The 26,787-nt window shown below is 35.1% G+C and overlaps 1 protein-coding gene across 13 annotated transcripts in view; it reads left to right on the top strand.

Annotated features, from left to right (window-relative positions):
* dmd (dystrophin) overlaps nucleotides 1-26,787 on the top strand; it is a 2,688,357-nt gene that overhangs the window by 1,809,398 nt on the left and 852,172 nt on the right. For all 13 annotated transcript variants that reach the window (XM_051926236.1, XM_051926244.1, XM_051926242.1 and 10 more), the window contains one exon: nucleotides 1,688-1,914. In XM_051926236.1, the coding sequence (XP_051782196.1) occupies nucleotides 1,688-1,914 (227 nt within the window). The remainder of the gene's footprint in view (nucleotides 1-1,687; nucleotides 1,915-26,787) is intronic.

Here is a 26,787-nt window from a genome sequence, read left to right as displayed (position 1 = left end):
AATTTGTGCAATAAAGGAATGTGATGCTGGAAGTCTATTTCTGATGAGCAGTTGATCAAAGGATGCGTAGAGATTGTGAATATAGAGATGTTTAAAGGTCTGGATACCTAATAATATCAATGACAGATTCTATGTATGCTAAAGAAGGCAATATTTAATTATTATTTCATTATTGTAGACTTTGTGCCTTAAAATGTTTCCTACATTGTTTTCATACTTCAGTTTTAACATTGTGAATTATCATTGCTTCTTACCTGTGTGCAATGGGCATACACTGATCTATATATGTATACGATATGCTGCAGACTAAGATCCATGAGATCATGCTGGACCCAGATGTGTGGAACACATAGAAGCCTTGACTTATTACAAGTGATTTTACATTTTTTATTGTGCAGTGGATTTGTACCACATAAAGAAGCCTTGATTCTGGACTTTGAACAATGCATTTGGATGGATGCCCTTCATCTGATCATCGCTACTACCTTTTTTTAGTATATTTTATCTGATAAAGCTTTCTGATCTTCTGTGGCATTCTGAACCTTAAAGACACATGCATCCATCCAAAGCAGCTCCATGTTAGCTATGCAACCACTGCCTTAGTGGAAATCTTATTAATCCCACATGCACCAGAAAAGCTTTAGACTGCTTCCCTCACAAACAGGCTGCACTATAAGCAAAATGCAGATACTAAAATAAAAAGAGCACACCTGATAATACTGCCTTCTCACCTAAGCATTATAATCCCTGGAAAAAACAATTAAGGACAAGATCAATGAGAACGAGTGAGATTCTTATCTCTGTAGTATATAACAAGTGTCAAGGAAATCTTGATGCACAGCTCATTCAGGATGAATCCTATGATAAGACTGCAGGCTATTGCAGAAAAACACAACATATGCATTGTTTTTATTATTGTTTATAATTAGTGTTATAGGAAAAGTAACATTTGATTTAAGATCTTTTTCCTGTTTTAAGATGTTTACAATATATTCTTATGCAGTAAAAAGGACTGCTATGACAGCTTTGCTAGAGTTACAGTAATTCTGTAGATGAAACAGGTGAACAGTTCATTGACATATTACTGTTAATTACTTTTCTTATTTGGAGCAGTATATTTAGGACTCATTCTTTTGATATTATTTTAAGAGAAAGGTTCAACCCTGTATTCTGTAATGCTTGTTCTGTAAAGTGTCACATGGAAATGTCAATTAATTGTTCTTTATTTTTACTCAGTTCATTTCCAATACACTGTTGAAGAAAATAGATATGTATATCTTATTTCTAGAATAATCACCAATTCACAAGCATTTTTCAAGTGTTCATTTACAGAGATTAACTTCTGTTTTTTGTGCTGAATCTACCATCTCCATAATGATCAGCAAATAACTTAATTTTATACTACTAGGTATTTGATAACTATTCATTTTAAAAATGTAACTAAATGTGTACATCATACTCCGCATCATAACATAAGATGTAATTTTTGCACTCATTTTTAATGCTGCTTTTTTTCCCAGAAATTATGCATGATGTTGTAGATCATGGAAATGTACTGCCAAGTGGAGTGTCATCCAAATACTTTTAAATAGGTTTTACCCAAGATACCATTAATTTGCCTGTAACTAGTTCTGAATTTAAGTAATTTCTTTAATTTTTACTGTATTCTTCTGAATTTTTGCTTTAGGTCAACCAGCCACAGTAGTGACACAGACCCTAGTCACCAAAGAAAGCACACTCTCAAAAGTGGAAATGCCATCCTCTTTGCTTGTGGAAGTTCCAGCTCTAGCTGACTTTAATAAGGCATGGGCAGAGCTCACAGATTGGCTGTCCCTATTGGATCATGTGATCAAAACTCAAATAGTCACTGTGGGGGACCTTGAAGAAATTAATGATATGATTGTCAAACAGAAGGTAGGTTAATGTGCGTTCTTACTCTAACAGTATGTTTTTTTAATCCTTGCTCACCCATCAATGCTAGTGTTAGAAGGTGGAGGTAGTTGAGTGATCCTGAGAAGTGTTCACACAACCAAATAGACAGCCACACAAGGAACAAGTGTAAGGCTGTGAAGACTGCATTGATTACTTCTGTTTATAAATTGCACTGTGCAGTTTACTGTATTTCATAATGATCTGTAACTGCTTGGTTTAGTATTCTCCAAAATGTGCTCCTAGTATTTGGGATGATTTTGAAATAATTAGAAAAAGAAAAAATAAGTAATTAATTAATAGTTTAAGAAAAAACGATCACATTTTATATATACTGTATATACACAAAGGGCAACATGGTGGCGCAGTGGTAGCACTGCTGCCTCGCAGTAAGGAGCCCTGGGTTTGCAGGTCCCCATGTCTGCGTGGGTTTCTTCCGGGTGCTCCGGTTTCCTCCCTCAGTCCAAAGACATGCAGGTTAGGTGCATTGGCGATCCTAAATTGTCCCTAGTGTGCCTTGTGTGTGGGTGTGTGTGTGTGTGTGTGTGCCCTGCGGTGGGCTGGCGCCCTGCCCGGGGTTTGTTTCCTGCCTTGCGCCCTGTGCTGGCTGGGATTATATATATAAATAGCAATGCATTCTTCTTCCACAGTAGTCTTCATGTTACACTTGCCAGTTTTTATCCCTGGACAGACTCTCAAAAGTCAAAACATTTTTTAAATTGATTGTTTAAAAATCCATGGTTTCAGCTCATTTTCAATGCTGTTATAATTTTGCATATGACTAGTGTTTTTCTTTTAATATATAATTAGTAATATGCATTTGTGGTAAAATATGTAAAGCCTGAAGTTCAAAAAAAGCACTACTGGATAAAGAGAATATTGAGCTGAATGGAAATGATAGATAGATAGATTTATGCATGTATATTTTTAAAAAGGGCAGAATCTTAATTATTCCTTTTATCAATGCTTCACTGTCTCTGCTTATGACTAATTAAACTAAAATGGCAATTGATTTTAGATGTGTTAAAGGCCTTTTAGTAAATTACTAAAAAATTACGTATATATAAGCAACAAATGTGTAGACCTTTAAATTAAGGTAAAAGAAAAGTTTTCAAGATGTTAAGATAAATATGGTCCTATTTTCTACTGAGTGGTATTACAAAAATATAAAGTGTGCAGAACATATATGGTAAAGATGATTGAAAAGCTAGTGTCAGTCTGGAATACCTTACATATATTCCATCCACAGAAAATTGAACAATATGGGAGAAGTTGGTGTCAGTTGCTGCAAAAATGTGTTGTTCCCCATCATTTCATATTTTCATACACTACACACATATACGCATATAAATCACACACACACACATATATACTATATATATATATATATATATATATATATATATATATATATACTTTTTTACTTTGTTTTTTAATTAAAACATCACAGCTATTGCCCACTATTCTGTTATGTGTTGCTCTTCAAATGATCTGTACTGTATTACAGGTTCTGTTTTATAATTGCAGTCAGTGTGCATCAGTGTTCCAAAACAGACCAAATTATGTGGAGAATAATCTAATTAATTCACCAGTATATTAATGATGAAGTGTTTTTAATTGAGGCTTTTATAATTACCATTTTCTCCCATGTAAAGCCTGAGTCAAAACAGTTAGTGACAGATGCATGTGGCTTGGCTCCCAAGTTTATATAGTCAAAGAAACTAAATGCTTAGGTCAACATGTCAAAATTAATTTGGTTGTCAAAACACATAGTTAGAAAGCATGTGCTGTTAATTATAAGGCTGTAACGATGTGGTATACACCACATTTAGAAAAAATACACTGTAATTGTACCATTATTATTATAAACTTAGTAACTGGACTTAGTTAAATGTGTTGTTGGACTTGCTGATTATTCAAATTACACATTTCTCACTTTGTAATGATAGTATAAAAAGCAGGATTTGCCATCACTTTCTTTTTCAAATGAGATGCAAATGAAACACTTTATATTGTATACTGTAAACGTTACAGAAAATAACTGTTTTATGAAATTGACCCTCCCTTGCAGTACCTAATGCTTTATTATTGGAAAGGCTTTTTTGAACACCTTTCCTTAAAACAACATAACTCCTGTTTTATCAAATGCAAAGATTCTTTATATTGTTTCTGTCACTATCCTCAGTTTTAGAGAAACATTAGTAATATCAAAAAGCAGAATTCACTTAGTATATATGCTTGATTTCAGAAAGCTGTTTCTTTCTTTTCAACAGACAATTAAAAACCATCCTCTAAAGAAATTTAACAGTCAATAATCACACCAAATATATTATACATGCACAGCAACAAAGTGAAACAACAACAAAAAAGAGCATTATTTGGTGCAATCCTTTATCCAGTTAATTTCTCTTTATTTCAGTGCATTTTTCCTCTCCATTACAATCACCTAGATAGTAATTCATAAATTGATCCATTCTTACCAGTCTGGCATCATAACTTCATGCTTAGCCTCTGAATCCTTCACATCACTGATTCTGCTTCAGTCTGTATGAGCCAAGCTACTCTCTGTTTCTTGATATCTGAAAGAATTTTGTCCATATTAACTGTCCTTTCTTATTGCAAACCATGGACAGAATGGGCTTTGGTATAACTATCCAAATTTGATTAAGACTCTAAACTCTGCCCCTCTTCCACAATTATCATGTTTAGTCCCAAACTCTTGTGTTTAAAGGAACAGCACTTTCTATCCTCTGTCCAAAATTGCTTGCAGTTGCCATACAAAACTCTCAGCTTCTAACAGTTCTGAATATCCGTCATATAATATCTTTATACACAGATGATGTTTATCTTTATTTAGGTGATATTCCATCTGATATCTCCCTCATTTTAGATTTATGCAAGATATAAATTGTATGATTTCAAAATGAATTGGCCTTTGTCACAAAGCCTCCCTCCCCTATTTTCTTCCCATGACTAATAATTTCAGATATTTAGACCATGATCCTCAACAACTATTGTCACATCTTCTCTGATGTAAGAACTTCCATTACAACTGGTCAAACTTTTCCCTTCCCTCTCAGTCTTCTGCCCTTATGTTTGCATTTCTTCCTTTATTTATGGTTGTTATTCTGTACTTAATTCAATAATAAATTAATCACTAAATTTTATTCTTAAAATCAAGGTTAGTATTATCAAATCTATGGACATTTAAACTGTTTTGTGATTTTCAGTTTAAGTGCTTACATCACTTGACTATTAAAAATGTATAATTAACTCAAGTTTTAGTGGAGTGTTGTCTTTGTAAAGCATCCTAAAATGTCCCAAACAGATTTTGTGTCTTTATCCTTGACTTCATCAAAGATATAATCTTGTTGCTGATTCCCAGTTATATTTATTAGACGAAAGTGCAGGAGATTTGATGTTCGCTTTGGGGTATGCACAGCTTGTCTCTGAAGTTTCAGAGTTTACATTTTCTGCTCAACACAATATTGTACAGTACATATGGCACCAGTTAGATTGTATGATTTCTTGCTATTACATCTTTAAAGATAAGATGCTGTGTGTGCATTCTGTCAAACCTGTTTCAAGATGACCTGGCCATCCACTATTGAATGTTTATGAAGAGATGGCTTCTACAAATAATACAATGGATGTATAGTGATTACAGGTAAAAGTAATTTGAAAAAGATTTTGCTTGATAAGTTACAATAAAAGATTGCTGTGAAGCTTCAGTGTGTATTACTATCTTACTTTAAACATCTATTGTGTTAAATAAATTACAGAGGAACAAAATCGCTACTTGTGTCAGAACCTTTGCATACCTTAGATTGGTAGGACTTCACCTTTGAAAATAAACATACATGTTTATAGTGTTTATTTTAATTACAAGTTACCTTTAAATAAAATAATGTTAAGCATATTATATCAAATGTATTGAAAATAATATTAAAATAGTATGTCTTCCTAGAAATCTATCTCTCTGGTGTTTTTTTTTTAATATATCATAATTAAGTTAATAAACAGCTGTAAATGATTTATAAGAATAACTTCAACATTGAAATTGATTACTCACAGCTTTGCTTTGCTGAGAGTGATATATTTAGTTAACGTAGGTTAAAACTGCTTGCTAACATTAGATAGAGTAACAGATGGCATATATTTTTCTGCGTAAACGTCATGGAATAATGAAGCATAAGCACTGGTTTAAGACTGAGGCACAAGATAGCTGCCCCAGCTGATAGAGCTCCTACATCTTTATGATTTTCTCATGTTTAAAAGCTGAATCTTTTTTTAATGTACTCTAGATGCTTGACATGTATTTAAACAGTTGAAGCAAACTCATTCAGGGAACAGTGTCATGATCAAGCAAAAATGAGATTACCACAATACAAATAAATACCCTGGTCAATGCCATATCCCTTGCTAACTAGGCTCCTGCGTAGGCAGGCACACGTCTTTTGTGAACAAGTCATTGGAGATTCTTGTACTGCTCTTATTAAATCATTACAATTATACACTAATGCTCTGTAAAAAATGGAATAGACCTCAATTTATCCTTTAGGGCATTCTCAAAAGGTCAGGCTTTTCTAAGGTTCACACTGACTTGTAACTCCTTCTGCTGATGAGGTCTATAAACTCCAATCTATTTAAGTCTCTAGCTTAATACATGCAGATTGCTATTGCTCCTAATTAAACCCTACTTTCAAAATGTGAGATGTGATACAGAAGCGCTCATTAGCTGTCTTGAAGGCAACCAGTTATAACCATAAAAAAAAAAAGTCTGTTTTAATGTAAAGAGAGTACTCTTGAAAATATCGGCATCAGATCTGTGTGAAGCTGTGCACTTATCTGCAGACATAATCTCTAGGTTATGCACATCTTTTAGATTTGTTCATTAGCAAATTTACTAGTATTTATCATAATATCTACCAAAGTCATGTTAAAAAGTACAAGACATTATTTACTTTTAACATAATATGAATATGTCATCCAGACTTTGTCCCTACAAATGTTCAAAACTACTTTCATGACAACAAACATTTTAAAACAGAATTATTTGCTGTATTTTGATTGGAGATTTAAAAAAAAAAATCCTGATTAGAAAGAATGAGAAATGGGACAGCCAAGTTTATAATGTGGTAAGAGCGAAGGCCTCATATAGAAAACCTGAAATTTAGGCTATAGTATGGAATGTTTAAAACAATTATTGTGCACAATGTAATGAATTTGAACTTTGCTACATGTTTTGTTTTATGTGATCAGCGCCACCAGTTTTTTCACAAGAACTTAATACTTCCTCTAAAACGGTTGGCCAATTAGTTGAAGTTTAAGTGTCTTTTTTGTGAATCTCTTTTTCATATGTTACTCCCCACTTTTCCTAGGCAGTAGAATTATTTAATGTCTTTTGTCATTTAAAATATGCAACTCTTGCAGCTCTATTTGAAACATGGTGATGCATTTTTTAATCTGTGAGAACATTCTCCACATAATGACCACAATTCCACTATCTTGAGCAATAAAAATTATTATTATTTTTTTTTTTTATTTCTTTTCATCGAAGCTACCATTTTTAAAGTGTCAGATAAAGGCTTAGTTCCACGTCCCCAACAGGCCAAGCTCACATCAAGCCAGAACAAATGAGCCAACAAGTATAACTTTATATTGCCCAGCTCCACTTATAACTCAGACATTTTTTTTTAATTTAAAAAATCTTTTGATTCCTTCAATTACAATCTTTGTCTCCCTCTTTCCAGTAGAGAATGTTTCCTTTTGGCATAATTGCCACAAACCTGGCCTTAGCCTCTTGATGGAATTCTTAAATCTCTCTCCCTCACTTATTAGAAATTCTCCTCTGTTTTACTTGAATTATGTGCTACAAGAATTAACAATTTAGATTGGTAGTTCTGTATATAATGTGTATAAAGTTAGATGGTAACTGTGTTGTCTAGGTGGTTTTTCTTTCTTTTTTGTTTTCTTCTCCTACTTAGTCATTTGAATCTTCTTTTTTCCACCCTTTCTTGGCTACATGGGGGTGTGGGGTTGGTGTTCTTACTCCATGATGATTTTAATGGCATCTATTTATTACATTTAAATATATCATCAGAAAAAAGTGCAGGTTTTCCGTTCATTGCCCCGTTCCTTAAGCTGATTCTGGAGTTTTGGTTTTCTGACAGCCCTACCAAAATCTCAAATTTCATTAACATGTTGGTAATTGATGATATTTACAATTATTATAAACTCATGGGACTTTACTAGGCATACCATTTTGCTCTCTTATTTCTTTATGGTTGGTACTGTTTTGTGCCAGGATCATATTGCATGTTATTGCTGTGCCTGTTGCCAGTTGTGTGACAAGAAGATCTTGTGATATATTTTGTCATAATATTCCACCTATACACTGTATAAGGTGCTAGTGCCCATTACCCAGTGCCAAAGCTCTGGACTTTTTTCATTAAAAATTAAAGATATTTTAGCAACATATAGGGGCAAGAAAACAAAGATTGTATCAGTACTTTTCTTTTATCTTTAATTTATCGGCTAGAGATTCAGTGTTTGGCCATTCTATTTTTGTTTGTTTCCTTGGTTTTTCAGATCCCTGTTTAATGATTACAATTTGGTGTACTCCTTTAGTACTTTCATTCCTTGGCATAGACTGCCGTTGAGCTCTTAATATAGTTTTTTACCAGATCATAACCATTGCTAAAATACTGTATTGAATTAAAGTCTCTAGACTATACAGACCACTAAAATAAATTGGTCATTGTCATGTACATGGAACCAGTTTGTGCTTGGTGACATAGAGGATCATCCTGCTGAAGTTATCCGTTTGAAGTAGGGGTAAAGGGCTGCACATGGTTAAATTCAATACCTAGGCCCAGAACTGAGACTCAGCTGGTATTAAGGGGCCCTATATTTTTCATAACATTACATTACCACCAAAAACCTGCACCATTGACACAATGTTGGATGGATAGATCCCTAGATGCCAAAATCTGTTCCTAAAATCTACATGTCATAACAGAAATGAAAAATAGTAACACCAATTTTCAGTTGACCCATTTGATGATGACTGTCTCAACTTCCATTACTTTAATGATGGGAGTGGAACATTATGTGGTCTTGTGCCCCCCTGCATGTGGATGCACTTAGAGATGCCCTTCTCCTCACCACATATTTAGCAGCTACTGTATATGACTTGGTGTTTGGACATGCTGGTTATTTGTGTTTACAGGCAGGCTTATCAAATAAAGCTGTTATATCAGTAACAGAAACACAGAATAGACCAAAAGATTTCCAGCTTGGATGTCCACATCTGTTCTTTTACCAAAGCAAACAACTTGATTTGACTACTGGCTCTATTGATTACAGTGCATGTCTCGAATGTTAAAATCTATTAACCAGAAGACACAAATTTGTTTCCCAAATAAAAGCAAAAGATTTATTTCTTGGAAACAAAAAGTAAAATTACTGAACACTGAATCATTTTTTCTAAACCAGAGGGCTTAGCCATAATCATTGTCAGAAAAGAACAGTGGGGGAGTTGTTCAATAAAATTCTACAATATACTGTAGCTAGAACCAAAATGACAAAATGTATACCAGGGGTCTGTTCAAAAAAGAGAGATTAGATATTTGTGAATTGCAAAGCAAATCCTGGCTTACTATGTATAGCACAATTTTGCACCAGCGGATTAGCCTGTGCCAGAACACCGGATTTCAATCAGCTCATGCAATCCCAGATAGGCTGATCCCGATTAACACGCATTCACTGCCTTATTTACATGCCCTTATGAGTTGAGCATTGAACAGCTGATTAACTATGGGGTATAAGTCTGAGAAACAAAGGGCAACAATCTTCATGCCAGCACAGCAAGAGGTGCTGGTGGCAGTGCATTAAGATTACTGACATATCTTTGAAAAGAGAAGCAATACAGCCAGCAGCAGGAGTTAAGGTGGAGGAACAGAGTGAATGTGTAAAAAAGTTAATTACTTTCATGTACAAATTTACAAAAGAAGACTTGAAACAGTACCCACTCGTTGCATGGTAGCTTACCCTGTTCAAACTTGGGACCCCAGATATTTGGCCTAACATTTGCAATTATGTGGCTATCATCTTATGTTACCTTAAGAATGGAAAAGATGAAACGATATTTTTATGGAATATTTGATATAAATAATTGTGCTTCTTTATGTACCTGCACCTTGATACTGTGAAAAGTTTTCTAGTTTATTTTGTTGGAATGATATCCGAATATTCAACGTGCTAACTGCTGTGATTGGCTAATCAGCGAAGTATAGGTAGTAACGAAGTTATGAGTAACCAAGTTAATTAGTTAATGTGTGTTTAGGGTATGCTGCAGTATTCGATTATTATACAGAGTTCATGAACACAATAAAAGAACAGGTAATAAATAAAGATTATATATGTAGCTACATCCTGATTGTGTTATTTGTGCTGTATAAATTAGGTCAAGGCAATTGGCTCCTTCATTCCTGCTTAGTGCTCAGTGCACTGGCAATCAGAAGGTTGCCGGTTCGAATCCCGTAAATGCCAATAGGGACTCTGCTCTTTCGGGCCCTTGAGCAAGGCCCTTAACCTGCTATTGCTGAGCGCTTTGAGTAGTGAGAAAAGCACTATATAAATGCAAAGAATTATTATTATTATTATTATTATTAAAGATGTGTGTTCCATCCACATAGCCAATTAAATTGGAAAATATTGTAATACATTTATTCACTTAACTGAGACGTTTATCCTAAACAACATACAAGGTGTGAAAAATTAGAAAAAATGAAATAAATAAATAATTGGTTGTTAAACGGTAATATTCATGCAGACTCTTCTATGGGTATACCGCAATATCTGGTTGGGGTCTGATTATGATTTTCTGGACCAAATTTGGCAAAAGAATTGTGTTTTGTAGACACCAGATAGCGCTTCAGCTCCCCAAACACCCAACACAAGCAAGCTCAGACACAAGTTTAAAGGCTAAAGAGCCTTTTATTGTTTGAAACTCTTTAAAGCAAGTGTTTCTTACCACAACCAGAAGTATAATACCACACAGCAACTCTTTTCTTCCTTCTCTTGGTCTTTCGCTGCCTGCCCCACTCCTCCTCACAAGTGTTGTTGTCCTCCTCCTCCTACTCCTGACTCTGGCTCCCTGATGTGAGGTAGGCAGCTTCCTTTTATCTAATCCCTGGGAGTGCTTCTAGTAATATGCCACAGCAGCTCTAAAGCACTTCCGGGTGAGATTGTAGCCCTATGGAGTAGGAATTCCTAAATCCCGCAGCTCCCCCGATGGTCCCGTAGGCATCCAACAAGGCTGTACCCCAGGACTAGAACACTCACCATGCCTTGAGGGCAACCATGAGGGGAATTAAGCTTGGGCTCACTGCCATATAGCATCCTGAGGGAGACAAAGCCCTGAATAAGCTGTCTTTCCCCTGTCCTTCCATCCAAAGGGTAAGGATTCCAGCTGTCCCTCACAGCTTCTATATTGATTGTTCATTCAGGAAAAGACATGAAATTGTCAACATTTTGGCATTTTTTTCCTACTTTTTAAATAGTGCAGCTGGGACCAGCACTTTTTAAATGACATTAATGAGCTTTGATCTTATGATTGGATGTTCTGCTCCTTAATTATTGAGGCTGCAAAGCATTAATTCTTCATATTAAACCTGCTCTTTCAACGAGCACTTGTTTATTGGCTGAATCTGTACCTCAGGCAAAGCAGCTTCCACCACTGATCAGATTTTTATAGTATCAGCTTGTATCAGGAAGACAGACCCTAGAAACCAAGCAAGAAAGCAAAGCAACCATTATCTGCCCATAATGGCTTTTAAAGTGATGATGTGATGCAATTAACCATTAGCCCCTGTACAAACAGTCGGGAAAGTTCTCCTTTAAATTAAAGTTTAGAAAAGCTGTTCTGAGGGCTCTTGTAATTCTGATGTTGCAGGTCTGCAGCTGACCACCAGCAGTTAACAAAGTGCAAAATGTGTGACATGGGATAAATCCTGGTATGATTCCATGACATTACAGTGATGGGCAATAGTTTGGTTAATAGTTTTGCATCTCAGACACAGAGTAAGATCCTTTCCCTGTTGTTAAAATACAGATAAGGTTTGTCATATTAGCTCTGATGACCAAGCAAAGTGGTTTTCTTGAAGTAGTTAAAGATAATTGCCTCCAAAGTAAGTAAATTAACTCAGAAATATGTCCGCTCAACACAACAACTTCCGAACACTCACATAATCAATGCCTCCTTGAGTTCAGTGAAGGAAATGGGGTCATCTAAAACACATGCCCTTTCCTCTGTGAAAAAAAGGAAGGGAAAGGTGATCAGAAAATTATTTGATATCATAGAAAGGGGTGATCCACTTGTCAACAAATAGTTTAGTAATATAAAAATTGATTTATCATTATCTGAGGGTATTTCAAACTGAATCATAGTTAGTAAGGATTTATGGCATAGATTCTTAGAAAACAGGCAAAATAGTGATTGTTTCTGATTCCTAGTGCAAATAGTCTGCTTGGCCTGGCCCCAGATGCCTAATAAAAAACATAGTATTTGCAAATTAGAAGCTGTGCACTCTTAACTAAAAGACTGTTAAGCTTAATTTTAGTATTGGCAGTTAAAGGTTTTTAATATTTATTGACCTCTTAGGACACATCCTTTACTGGAATGAAAGCTGTGATTTAAGCTTGGCTGTTCTTCTGAGTTTGCAGTATACAGAATATTGGGAGAAACAGATAATAAAGTTATAATAGTGCCTTTAAATGCCTCCCAAATACCATCAGAGTTTACTTGTACAGTCTAGACTAAGCGGCAGAACATCATCTCGTTTTTCAAAAAGGGTAGTGGATGTCTTCTTGAAAGAGTCAGCTGTCCACCTGAGAGAGTGGGATGTTGGTGCATCAGCAAGTGGAACAACATAGGACCAGACAAAGGTGACATCTAAAACTAATAGAGCGAAGGAGCATAAAATGAAAATGTAACTAGTAAAGGATTTACAATTGTGACAAGAAGAGAATATTGAGAATTGAGCAGTGTTGTAACCAGAAAGAGTTGATCCAATAAGGACTACAGCAAATTTACATAAGAAAAATGTTGAATGAGGAGTGCACTTGACAATAGAAGAGCACATTGTCTAACAATGGATTTATTGTTGCATTGCTTGTCAATTCCAAAAAGGAGGTCAACATCTTAGAATTTAATTAAACAAGTAATGAGGTCAGAAAAGAAGTGAGATACTGTACAAAGTCAAACACCAAGCTAAAATGCCTTATCTCAACCTAGAATTTACAAAATCGATCCCAGAGCAGAATAAATAATGGGAATAATATGTAAATAGTGCATACTCCAAAAATATGCAACATCCTGTTAAAAAAAGATGTAAAAGCTGGAACCTAGAAGAAATCTTAGACAACAAATAATACATTTAAAAGTAATTAATAGATTTTTTACTAAATCACCTAACTTGAAAGGAACCTATCATACTTTTTATTTATTTTTACCTAATCAATGACTTTGTTAAATGGTCCGACTCAAACCACCTACACCTGAACACCAGCAAAACCAAGGAGCTGGTGGTGGATTTTAGGAGGCCCAGACCCCTCATAGACCCAGTGATCATCAAAGGTGACTGTGTGCAGATGGTGCAGACCTATAAATATCTGGGAGTGCAGCTGGATGATAAATTAGACTGGACTGCCAATACTGATGCGCTGTGCAAGAAAGGACAAAGCCGGTTATACTTCCTTAGAAGGCTGGCTTCCTTCAACATCTGCAATAAGATGCTGCAGATGTTCTATCAAACAGTTGTGGCGAGCGCCCTCTTCTACGCAGTGGTGTGCTGGGGAGGCAGCATTAAGAGGAAAGACGCCTCACGCCTGGACAAACTGGTGAGGAAGGCAGGCTCTATTGTTGGCATGGAGCTGGACAGTTTAACATCTGTGGCAGAGCGAAGGGCGCTCAGCAGGCTCCTATCAATTATGGAGAATCCACTGCATCCACTAAATAATGTCATCTCCAGACAGAAGAGCAGCTTCAGCGACAGACTGCTGTCACTGTCCTGCTCCACAGACAGATTGAGGAGATTGTTCCTCCCCCAAACTATGCGACTCTTTAATTGCACCAGGGGAGGTAAACGTTAATATTTAACATTATACATAGTTATTGTCTGTTTTTTTCACCTGTATTATTATCATTCTTTAATTTAATATTATTTATTGTATCAGTATGCTGCTGCTGAAGAATGTGAATTTCCCATTGGGATTAATAAAGTATCTATCTATCTATCTATCTATCTATCTATCTATCTATCTATCTATCTATCTATCTATCTATCTATCTATCTATCTATCTATCTATCTATCTATCTATCTATCTATCTATCTATCTATCTTTAGCCTTAACCTAAGCATGATCTTGTAATAAGCTGAATACAATTGCTACAAGGGGCAACTCAAGACAAATGAAAAGGCCATCACAGCAAGAACATGACATGATCCAAAACAGAAAGTCTCCCAAAAATGAGATGACCTGTTGAATCTGCACATTCAACACACCTGCCTGATCTCAGAGGCAAAGTTTGGAATACTAGATAACCACTTTGGACATATTTGCAAGGGGAAAATCATCACAATATCTTTTTTAGAACCCTGTTAACCCCCCCCCCCCCCCCCAATTTCTAGGGCCCCTACCCTCTTAATTGATGAGTTTTGTTTTAACGTACCTTTCATCTCCACTGCTGTAGCTTTCAACTTTCAAATTAATTTTGTAATTAAACCTCATTTTATAGGAGATACAGTAAATAGCCACTAAGACATCACATGACGACATCCACTATGTAGCCACTAATAGCACATGACATCACTACCTCATGAAGATGCTGGATTCTGAAAACAATAGGAGTCTACCAGCAAAAAAAAGAGAAAAAATAAAGATTAAAATTTCAAGAAACCTACTTCTAGGAAACTAATTCCCCATAAGCATGTTCTTAGAAAAGCAGGTGAATGGATGGTCGGTGTGATAAAAAGAAGAGAATCAATTGTCCTAAATCCTTAATGTACAGTATTTCATTTGGTTTAATTTGTGCACTGCAAAGGAATAATACAGGATTGGAAGACATAAGAGAAATAAATGTTGCAGTCTTTTGAAGACTAGATAGGACCTGCAGAAAATTAACTTGGGAGAAAAGATTGTTGGAGGCAGAGCTCTTTTATACTGGTGTTTTTTGTAAGACATTGCATTATATTTAATAACCTCTAGAAGAATTCTACTGGGATTACAAAAAAATGCAAAACATCTGTGCCACCTAAAAACTGGGCTTAGCCTGAAGTGTTCTGTAAATTGGAATGGGCAAACTTTACTTTACCAGTTCAAATCTAACTTAAGAGCATTGCAGCATAACTTGGGCAAAATTCAAGGATATAGTTTCTTTTGTTCTTTAAAATTTTACCATTCAGTTTTTTGTTTTTTGTTTTCATTTTGAAGTAAATGTATACGTTCAGGAAATAAAAGTAAAGCAAATCTGATTGCATGTATCTTAAAATCTGGCCCTTGAGCTAAAACTTGGATATTCCCCCTTTCAGTTTAGATCTTGTGTAAATTCTGAACATATAAAAATTATTTGGAAAAAATACTCATATTAATTTGTCATCTGGTGAATAGTTATGTATGGTGCAAAACAAGATTACCACAAAATTAGAGTGAGCTTTCAGGTCCAGATTGTGAATCACATTGGGCTTCCTTCTCTAGCAGTTTTGTTGTAATGCAGTTAAGCAGTTGCAGACATCTACCAATCACAGGATCCCCAGTGAGTGCACTTCAGGTTTAGCGAGCTTCACCCTTGTGATGATTAATTTAACAGAAGTAGCATTTTGCAATCCAAGGAACTAAAGCTTCAGATTCCAAAAACTGCATCTCTCACCATGGCAACACATCTTTATTTGCTTATCACCTTATTCTAAACTATTTAAGTCAAAAGCACAAATTTGAGCAAATGTTGATCATAAACTCCATAATAACAAATCTTTCTTATTAGATCTGGCAGAATGTTAACTATTGCATCCTCTGCAGTTATACAGTATGTTCTCAAAATATGAAATTAAAAAACAAAGTGTCTGTTGGTAGCATGTGTACAGACACAAATTTAGTCCCCATAGACAGGTTTTGGAATAATAATTTAATTATTCCTCCATCTTTAATGTCTAATTAGAAGTTCTTGAAGTCTACAGATAATATAAAAGAAATTTAAAAAAATCTGTTGAAACAGGCTGAGTCCACTAATCAGTTTGTATTAAATGCTGCAAAACTATATTCAATGCCTAATTCCCCATTCCCATCCATATTTTTGACCTAAAACTATATAAAGATGCATGTTTTGTGTTCAACCTTCTACAAGAAGAAAAATCTTATTTCTGTCAGGCATACACTTTAACACTATGCCCTGTTAGGTGGACCATTATTTAAAATGGCCTCATGGCAATAAGTATCACAAGGCATAAGGACACAGAGTGGAACAATGCCCTGTCATAATCAACACACAGAAAGTGCCATATTTGAAATGGAGATTTGGATGAGCTGGAAATAGCCACAAGGCCAAGACAAATAGGTATGAATTTCATTAAACAAGCAGGAAGTCAAAAGTATAAATACGGAAGCCAAAACAAGAAAAAGTATCCAATAATCAAATGTGTAATCCTGGAAAAGGGTCATAAATACTATACTCTAAATCAGGGTTTCTTAAACTTTCTTACCTTCTGTCAGATGGGGGGGGGTGAGTTTGATGGTTTTGTCCCATTTTGAGAATCGCCACTGACAGTCATGATGGAGCAATGTTGATTGCTTAAACAACCTGCAGCGAGACACTTTGCAATGAAGTTGGAGCGATCCCTTCTACTCCAACGGGTAACCGGGACTGGACTGAAGAAAAAAATAGGATACCCTCCGTAACAGGGGTTGGACCAGAGGTGAGATAATACAGTGGAACCTTGGGTTCCAAAACTCTGGTCGTAACCCAATTTGGTCATGACCCGAAGTAATTTCCCCCATAGGATTGTATGTAAATACAATTAATCCGTTCCAGACCGTACGAACTGTATGTAAATATTTAAAGATTTTTAAGCACAAATATAGTTAACTAGCAAAATACCCGCGCTTCGCAGCGGAGAAGTAGTGTGTTAAAGAGGTTATGTAAATATATATATATATACATATACACATCCACATATATACATATCTACATATACATATATATACATATATAGCAAAATACCCGCGCTTCGCAGCGGAGAAGTAGTGTGTTAAAGAGGTTATGAAAAAGAAAAGGAAACATTTTAAAAATAACGTAACATGATTGTCAATGTAATTGTGTTGTCATTGTTATGAGTGTTGCTGTCTTTTATATATATATAATATACACACACACACACACACATAAACATATATATATATATATATATATATATATATATATATATATACATATCTACATATACAGATATCTACATATATATATACATATACACATCCACATATATATACATATATATATATACACATATCAACATATATATACACACATACATACACACACACATATACATATATACATATACACATACATACACATACATATATATACACACATACATACATACATACACACACACACATATATTTTATATATATATATATATATATATATATATATATATATATATATACACACACACACAGACACATATATATACATATATATTTACATATCTACATATATACACATATCTACATATATATACACATCTACATATATATACATATATATATATATATATATATATATCTAGACATACATACATACATACATTGACACATATACAGTATGTAATTGTGTTGTCATTGTTATGAGTGTTACTGTCATATATATATATAATATACACACACACATAAACATATATATACATATACATATATTCATATATATACATATCTACATATACACATATATACATATATATATATACATATACACATCCACATATATATACATATATATATATATATATACACATATAAATATATATATACACATACATATACACACATACATACACACACACATATACATATATACATATACACATACATAAATACACATACATATATATATACACACATACATACATACATACACACATATATATATATTTACATATCTACATATATATACATATCTACATATATATATACACACATATATACATATCTACATATATATACACATATATATACATATCTACATATATCTAGACATACATATATACATACATACATTGACATATATATATATATATATATATATATATATATATATATATATACATATCTACATATATATATATCAAAATACCTGCGCTTCGCGGGTATACACCATTTACGGTTTACACCGTGCCCGGCAGTTAAAAGTTTCTCGCTACAGCAATTTTAACTCTGTTACAAAGTGATCCAAACTGTCGTTTATACCTCGTGTCTTCTCATTAAACTTGTATCTCGCGAATATGGCATTGCAAACGGCAGCAGGTCAGTTCACGTGCTTACGTGGGAGGCGTGATGACGCGATATATTTTGATATATATCAAAATACCCGCGCTTCGCATCGGCAAAGTACTGCTTTAAAATTTTTATTAAGAAGAAAAGTAAACCTTTTTAAACTGAGGGAAAATGAATCAATAATTATTTCTTAAGGATCTCTTTGTATACCACGTTGTCAGTTCGCCCCTCCGGTTGTAATATGACCAAGCTGTGTGCTGAGCTTGTTCTTGAACATGAAATCTAACGTGGTTTGTGCCCTTCAGAATGAAAACAGTTTGCATTTACCTTTTTAATAAAAGGCGAGCTTTTAAGCCTGAGAAATCATCCCGTAAATGCACACGTTTAATTGCACATGTGTTAATATGTATGCTTACACAGTATTAAAAGACACTCAACAACGTCATTTACCTTTGTTCCCGCGTTTGATAAAAGGCGAGCTTTTAAGCCTGAGAAATCACCCTGTAAATGCACACGTTTAATTGCACGTGTTAATATGTAAGCTTACACAGACACTCAAAAATTAACGTCATTTACCCTCGTTCCCGCGTTTGACTCGTGCTGTAAATCTCTTCCTTGTTTTCAGTTCACGTGATTACGTAGGAGGCGTGATGACGCGATACATGACTCCGCCTCCTCCATTAGAGTATATGGACAAAAAACAGGTTCCAGTTATGACCATTATGCCTAGAATTTCAAAATGAAACCTGCCTAACTTTTGTAAGTAAGCTGTAAGGAATGAGCCTGCCAAATTTCAGCCTTCTACCTACACGGGAAGTTGGAGAATTAGTGATGAGTGAGTGAGTGAGTGAGTGAGTGAGTGAGTGAGTGAGTGAGTGAGTGAGTGAGTGAGTGAGTGAGTGAGTCAGTCAGTGAGGGCTTTGCCTTTTATTAGTATAGATTATACCATAGAATGCACAGCATAATAGTAAACTCAATGTAAAAACATCGAATAACACTGAGAAAACCTTGAACAACAGAGAAAACTAACAATGCAAGAGTTCGCACTATAGTGCTACGAACCGCTTGCTAAAAACACTTTTTTTTAATAAGTTTTAAGCACAGGGAAAAATATGAACATTTGAAAAATCCGTAATTTAATAAACAACCAAGAAAAGTAACATTGCAACAATGCACGCTACGAACCGATCACTGTAAACAGAAGTGAAGTGGAGGTTAAAATCCAATAGAAAAAAGTCTTCATTAAATACAACGAGGTTAAAACAATGCTCGAATCAGTCTCTTTAAAAACAAGCCCGGTTCATTCTTTAACTGCCTTCTCGGCCTTATGCAGCCTGCCCTCTCTCTCTCTCGCTCACTCCCTCTTTCTCTCTCGCGCGCATGCGCGTGTGGGTGTGTGTCTCTCTCTCTCTCACACATGTGTCTCTTGCACGCTTTCTCTCTCTCTCTCTCTCTCTCGCTCTCTGTGTCTCTCGCTTGCTGCATAGGGAATGCACAGGGAGAGACTTAACACGTGCAGAAATCATTGGCGCGCACAAACCGAAAGGGAAACTGGCTTGTTCGTATACCGAGTATGTGGTCGTGAACAGATGCAAAAGTTTGGCAAACTTTTTGGTCATAACCCAATTTGTACGTGTTCAGAGACGTTCATGAACCGAGGTTCCACTGTATGTGCCCGAGGGGAGTAAGACTATATATGAGATGCCAAGTGTTCACCTTGCTAATGACTGGAGCTGACTGATCACCAGTCGACCCAGCAGGCCTAAGTTTGCTATCTACCGAGGACACTGTTTCTGTAAAAAACTCATAGAGAAACTTCCATACTGCCCACAACCAGAAGGTACAATCAAAGGTAAAGAAGGAGACAAGCCCCTGAAAAAAGAATGAAAGCATGTTGAATATTTATCCACATGACTGGAGAAAGCCAACCAGGAAAGGAATAAAATATTGCTTACCTCAAACCAATACAAATACTTTGATTCAAAGAACTATTAATTGTTAATGAATACATAGGACAAAACCAACTGATATAATATGGTATAGGTGTTACTGTAACTGAAAGTTAATAACCTTATGAAGGAAGTTCTGGCTATTATCAATCTCTCATACTAAATCTAGCATGAAAGTGCAGAGCAGCATCTCACACAAGCACGCAATCTCTAGCACCCAGCATAGACTAGCTATGACAAAATTAAAGCCACCATGTGAATATGAGAAGCTTAATAACTAGCTAAAGAACATATCTATTTTGAACATATTAATTGAAAGATCAGAACATATAAGTTGTGTGCCTTTTTCTATAAGAGAGTGAAGGATCTAAGCCAAGAGACAGAATTTGTAAGTTATGTGACATATATATTTGTTGTGGCTGGGGACAGAAATGACAACTCCACAAAGGGGAAAATTTGTGGCACCAACCATGTCATCCTGTTTAATGTCCAGAATTATATCAAAAATTAAACACTTATCAACTTACGTGTCCCACATATATCAGGGCTGAAAAATTAAACTAAAGCAATCGGCAGGTTAGCCACAAGTTCGATCAGTCTGTAGCGAAACTCCATCCGGCAGGTATCTCTTGCAAAACAGACAACTTCTTCCAGGAAGCTCTGACTTTTATTGAGAAAGAACTGTGATGGGAGGAGAACTATGTTAGCCATAGCATCCCTCTTGGGCTTTTACAGTCCTCGATATATATATATATATATATATATATATATATATATACAGTACTGTGCAAAAGTTTTAGGCAGGTGTGAAATTTACAAAATGCAAAGTGAGCGAACAAAAGAAAAATCTAAATCAAATCAATATTTGGTGTTACTACCTTTCGCCTTCAAACCAGCATCAATTCTTATAGGTACACTTGCACAAAGTCAGGGATTTTGTAGGATTTTAGTCAGGTGTATCATCAACAAATTATACCAAACAGGTACTAATGATCATTAATGTCACATGTAGGTTGAAACACAGTCATTAACTGAAACAAAAACAGCTGTGTAGGAGGCTTAAAACTGGGTGAGGAACAGCCAAACTCTGCTACCAAGGTGAGGTTGTGGAAGACAGTTTCATGTCATGGCAAGATTGAGCACAGCAACAAGACACAAGGTAGTTATACTGCATCAGCAAGGTCTCTCCCAGACAAAGATTTCAAAGCAGAATGGAGTTTCAAGATGTGCTGTTCAAGCTCTTTTGAAGAAGCACAAAGAAACGGGCAACGTTGAGGATCGTAGACGCAGTGGTCGGCCAAGGAAACTTAGTGCAGTAGATGAAAGACACATCAAGCTTATTACCCTTCGAAATCAGAAGATGTCCAGCAGTGCCATCAGCTCAGAACTGGCAGAAACCAGTGGGCCCAGGTACACCCATCTATTGTCCGGAGAAGTCTGACCAGAAGTGGTCTTCATGGAAGAGTTGCAGCCAAAAAGCCATACCTCCAACGTGGAAACAAGGCCAAGCGGCTCAAGTATGCACGAAAACATAGGAACTGGGGTGCACAAAAATGGCAGCAGGTGCTCTGGACTGATGAGTCAAAATTTGAAATATTTGGCTATAGCAGAAGGCAGTTTGTTCGTCAAAGGGCTGGAGAGTGGTACAATAATGAGTGTCTACAAGCAACAGTGAAGCATGGTGGAGGTTCCTTGAATGTTTGGGGCTGCATTTCTGCAAATGGAGTTGGAGATTTGGTCAGGATTAATGGTGTTCTCAATGCTGAGAAATACAGGCAGATACTTATCCATCATGCAATACCATCAGGGAGGCGTATGATTGGCCCCAAATTTATTCTGCAGCAGGACAACGACCCCAAACATACAGCCAAAGTCATCAAGAATTATTTTCTTTGTAAAGAAGAACAAGAAGTCCTGGAAGTGATAGTATGGCCCGCACAGAGCCCTGATCTCAACATCATTGAGTATGTCTGGGATTACATGAAGAGACAGAAGGATGTGAGGAAGCCTACATCCACAGAAGATCTGTGGTTAGTCCTCCAATATGTTTGGAACAACCTACCAGCCGAGTTCCTTCAAAAACTGTGTGCAAGTGTACCTAGAAGAATTGATGCTGTTTTGAAGGCAAAGGATGGTCACACCAAATATTGATTTGATTTAGATTTCTCTTTTGTTCATTCACTGCATTTTGTTTATTGATGAAAATAAATGATTAACACTTCCATTTTTGAAAGCATTCTTTGTTTACAGCATTTTTTCACACCTGCCTAAACCTTTTGCACAGTACTGTATATATATATCCTTCTCTCATTCTTATGCTATAAATTGTATTATTTTGTTTATTATCATGTTATTTTTACATTAATCTTATTTATAGTTCATATGTAAAAATGTCTGAGTAAGAATAATTAGAAACAGATTTTCTATTACTCTATAATAAAAACTAACTGTTCCACATTGATCTAAAAATGTTAAGATGCTCAACCACTCAGTTTTCACTTCTATCTATTTCTTATGTATTAAGACATATGCTTATTGTATATTATTTTATTGCCTGAAAGCGTAATAAAATCAGTTGATTTCACTTGAACTTTCCATTGCCATCTCTATTATTTTATAATTTAAATTGATTCCATTACCAATGTTCCTTAAGATTTCAGAACTGTCTCTGTCTTTGTTCATCCTGTTATTTTTTCACTCACGTTTGACTTTCCCCAAACAGTGATTTAGGTGAGAGTTTAAAATTCTCACTCCAGTTCATAAATACGTCATTAATATTCTATAAATTTCTCTGCCCCTTTATGTATTGACACAATAACTGTGTAATCCATTACATGAGAAAAACAAAACTGGTTACAGAATGCAAGTCTTAATTAATATTAGTAAATAGTAAAAGCTTTTTAATAATGATGTTCTGTAAACTCTTTATAAATAGTTATTTCAAGTAAAGAATTATGCCTAGACTTATGTATTAGTCTACATGAACTTTTTATTTTTATTTACTAGTAAGCTTTCCTCAAAGAATAGTCTGAATAAGGTGTTTTAAATGTATTTTTATCACTTTTGCAAAGCCTTCACATAAATGCCACATTCATATGGTAATCATGCACTTAGAATTCATAAATATGCTAATGAAAATGAAAACGCTTCATTAATTGGTAATCGGTTCACTCTCTGAGATGAGTAACAATTTTAGAGGGAAACATTTTTTACCAGAGAATTTAAATATACCATAGACTAGTGTCAAGTTAACCAAATGTAATTATTCTTTTTCCTTAAATGGTCAACTTTGATCAAAGTCAGTCTAAAATTCAGAAGAACCTGTCTTATGTTCTTCTTTGATTAATTAAATAAGTTTTTAATAATGGATACATTTAGGCTGTAATGTTAAAGGACATATCTAACTGAAGAAAATGTTTTCAGAGTGACAGCTAACACTTTGATGCAAATTTTTAGCCTAAAGATTGTAAACCAATCTGATATCACTTTCAGTCCAGGTAGGAACAGTACTGGCCATTAATACTAAGTGGATCTTACTTTTATACATTACTGTGACTGCACCTGTAAATTCATTACTTTAGATATGTTCTGCTCTGTTGTACTTTCCATTTTATTTTCCTGATTCATAAAAGAACATTTAGACCAGAGACAACTTCTTGCCCTGCTTGTAAACTAGATCTAGGTTGAATTTATTTTATGTTTTAAAGGGATTTGCTTGTTGTGGAGAGAATACTCTCATTTACATTCAAAATTAACTTGCCAGTGTAGTTTGTCGTTATTAGTAATTGCTGATGATCAACTTACTCTTCAGATGGTGATGTCCCACAAATTTCATTAATCTTTGCTGGGCCTGTTTTGACCCATTGATCTATAAAGAATTCACTTGATATTGCTTGCTTATTATAGTTCGAGTTTTTATTTTGTGAAGTAAGGGGAGTGGTATTAGGAGCCAGGCTCAGTTTTTTTCTACTGGCTCTTTTCAACAATGAGATTCTTAATGTGTTTCTTCGTATCCTTGCCACCAGCTATAATGTCCTTTACAAAAACAGCATAGGGATAGACTGCAAAATCTGTTCCACGTAATGTTGGAATACTTTAGATCAGTGGTTTTTAAATTCAGTCCTAGAGAATCCCTTTAGCTGCAGGTTTTCATCCCAACCAATTTCCTTTGCTACCTTAGTTAAGCAAAATGTTACTTCCCAGTTTATATGTTTTTTGTATTAATACAGAATTATAAACTGGTTATGGTATATTTTTACGGAGTGAAACAAGTATTTATGCATGGTTAGATGGATAAGAATCCATTCTTTTGCTTTTTAATACTTTGTTACTTTTAATTGGTTATTTAAGCAAGTGGGTAACATTGATAGCTTTAGTGTTAAGAGTTATTTACCCTGGTGCCTGTTCTGCCTGTCATTAATTGTGAGAATTCAGATACTGTATAATTGAGATAGAAAAAAAAACACAGAATAAGTTATTTAAAAAAAAATGACAAAAGAGTTAAGCATGTAATTATATTAAAAAAACAGATATTTATTGATTTCTTATAAAAATAAATCTCACACAACTATATTTTTTCTGAATGCAAAATAAGAAAGGGAAAAAGATCAGCTAATTAAACATTAAGATCCATTAAAGGTGGAATTGGTTAGAAAAAAGCCTGCTGCCGTAGGGAACCCCAGGACTGAACCTGAGATCCACTGTTTAAAATGTTCCACTGATATCAAAAGACACTTCGACAAATGAGTGTCTTCTAAATCGTAGGTCAAAACTTGTGCAGGTGAAAATGGCCTGATTTAATGCACTCTGCCAGAATAAGTTTTTCTCATTTTGTACCAAACATGGCATTTGATGTCAGCTTTACAGCTTCCACAGTACTTGGAGAGGCCATTTTTAAAATCTGTTTAAGTCATGAAGGTGAATGCAGATGTGGGATTTCTCTTTTTTTTGGCTTTGCACTCTGTCATTGGGAAATAAATCTTCATCACTACAAAACTTCATCAGCTCAAATTTTCCACTGTGTCCCCTTATCATTGGAATGTGACATGTGGGGTCTTGCTGCTGATGTGACGTTTGTGTACAGTGTCTTTGAGTACTGCTATTATGCAAAACCTATGTTTGATTAAATATAGGCCTACACACTCAGAACATATTTTATATCAGTGCATATGTGTTATGATGAGGAATATTTAGTTAAATTAATTTAATTGACTGTGGGTTTGTGAGTGAGTCCTGCAATGGCCTGGTGCACTGTCCAAGGTTGGTGCCTGCCTTGGGGTCTGTGCTTCAGAGATAGGCTCTGGCTCCCCATGGACTAAGTAAGATTGTCATTGAAATATGTAATGAAGTCACATTCAGGCTGGTTTCAGTATTGTTTTTACATTTAACTGGACTATTGTTGATTTTTACATAGCAAATAATTTTTCTGTTTACTTCTCACATTTTCTGTTTTCTGTGCATTAATCTTGTTACCTTCCTTTGTACGCTCTTCAATATATAACTATTTTACACATTAGCTATTTACTGTTTTTAAGGGTTGATCTGTTATTCTGGACTACACTGAGTTTTAAAAGGTTAAGAATTTTGATGTTGTGCATTGGCTTTGCCTGTTAGGGTGTTTTCTTCTGTAATAGTCTGTCGTTCAATGATTTACTATATCTGACAATCCTGATGGCTTCAGACAGAGCTACATTGCTTACAATATTGCTGTTAATGCCAAACACTTGTTTGTCTCTCAGATGTTCCTCATAATGAACTCCCATTTTGTTGCTTTTAGGTTTATTTCTGAAAATCCATAATATTTGTTTAGGTATCATTGTTGCTCCTGGTTTTATGTTGTCTAGTATTGATTGAATATCTTTCCGTAGTGATATTCGTTTGGACGTTACATATTTCTCCAAAATTCTATTTTAAACCCGCTGGGTCGTGTTACGGTTTGTTTGCTAGTAATAAATAAGAGTAAATAAGGCCATGTTTTTGCTGGTTTGTAATTATGTGCTGAAGCAACATGTAATTTTCCTGTTCAAAAATATCACTTCCCTTAAGCGTTACCATTTAACATGAGTAGTTGAAAACTAACCTTCCCTATTTAATTGAATATAATGTGGAGTGAAAATGGGCAGAAAGAAATCATCTTCTTGTGACATTTTAACATTTCATCTCAGATTATGGGATCTTTAATCAGAAATACAATGCTTTTATTATTATAAGGGGTAGGTGGCCCCAAACTGTGTCAAAAAATGAAAGTAATAAAACATTTACAGTGGTTATATTTACTCAAAATAAACTTGGGGAGGAGTAAACAAAAGGGCAGAGACAAAGAAACAAACAGAAAATAAAACCTTACCGCCT

Source organism: Erpetoichthys calabaricus, chromosome 4 (assembly GCF_900747795.2).
Source record: "Erpetoichthys calabaricus chromosome 4, fErpCal1.3, whole genome shotgun sequence".
NCBI classification, from domain to species: domain Eukaryota; kingdom Metazoa; phylum Chordata; class Cladistia; order Polypteriformes; family Polypteridae; genus Erpetoichthys; species Erpetoichthys calabaricus.
Note: the sequence above shows the minus strand (reverse complement) of the source record. Positions and strands in the feature narration are given on the sequence as shown.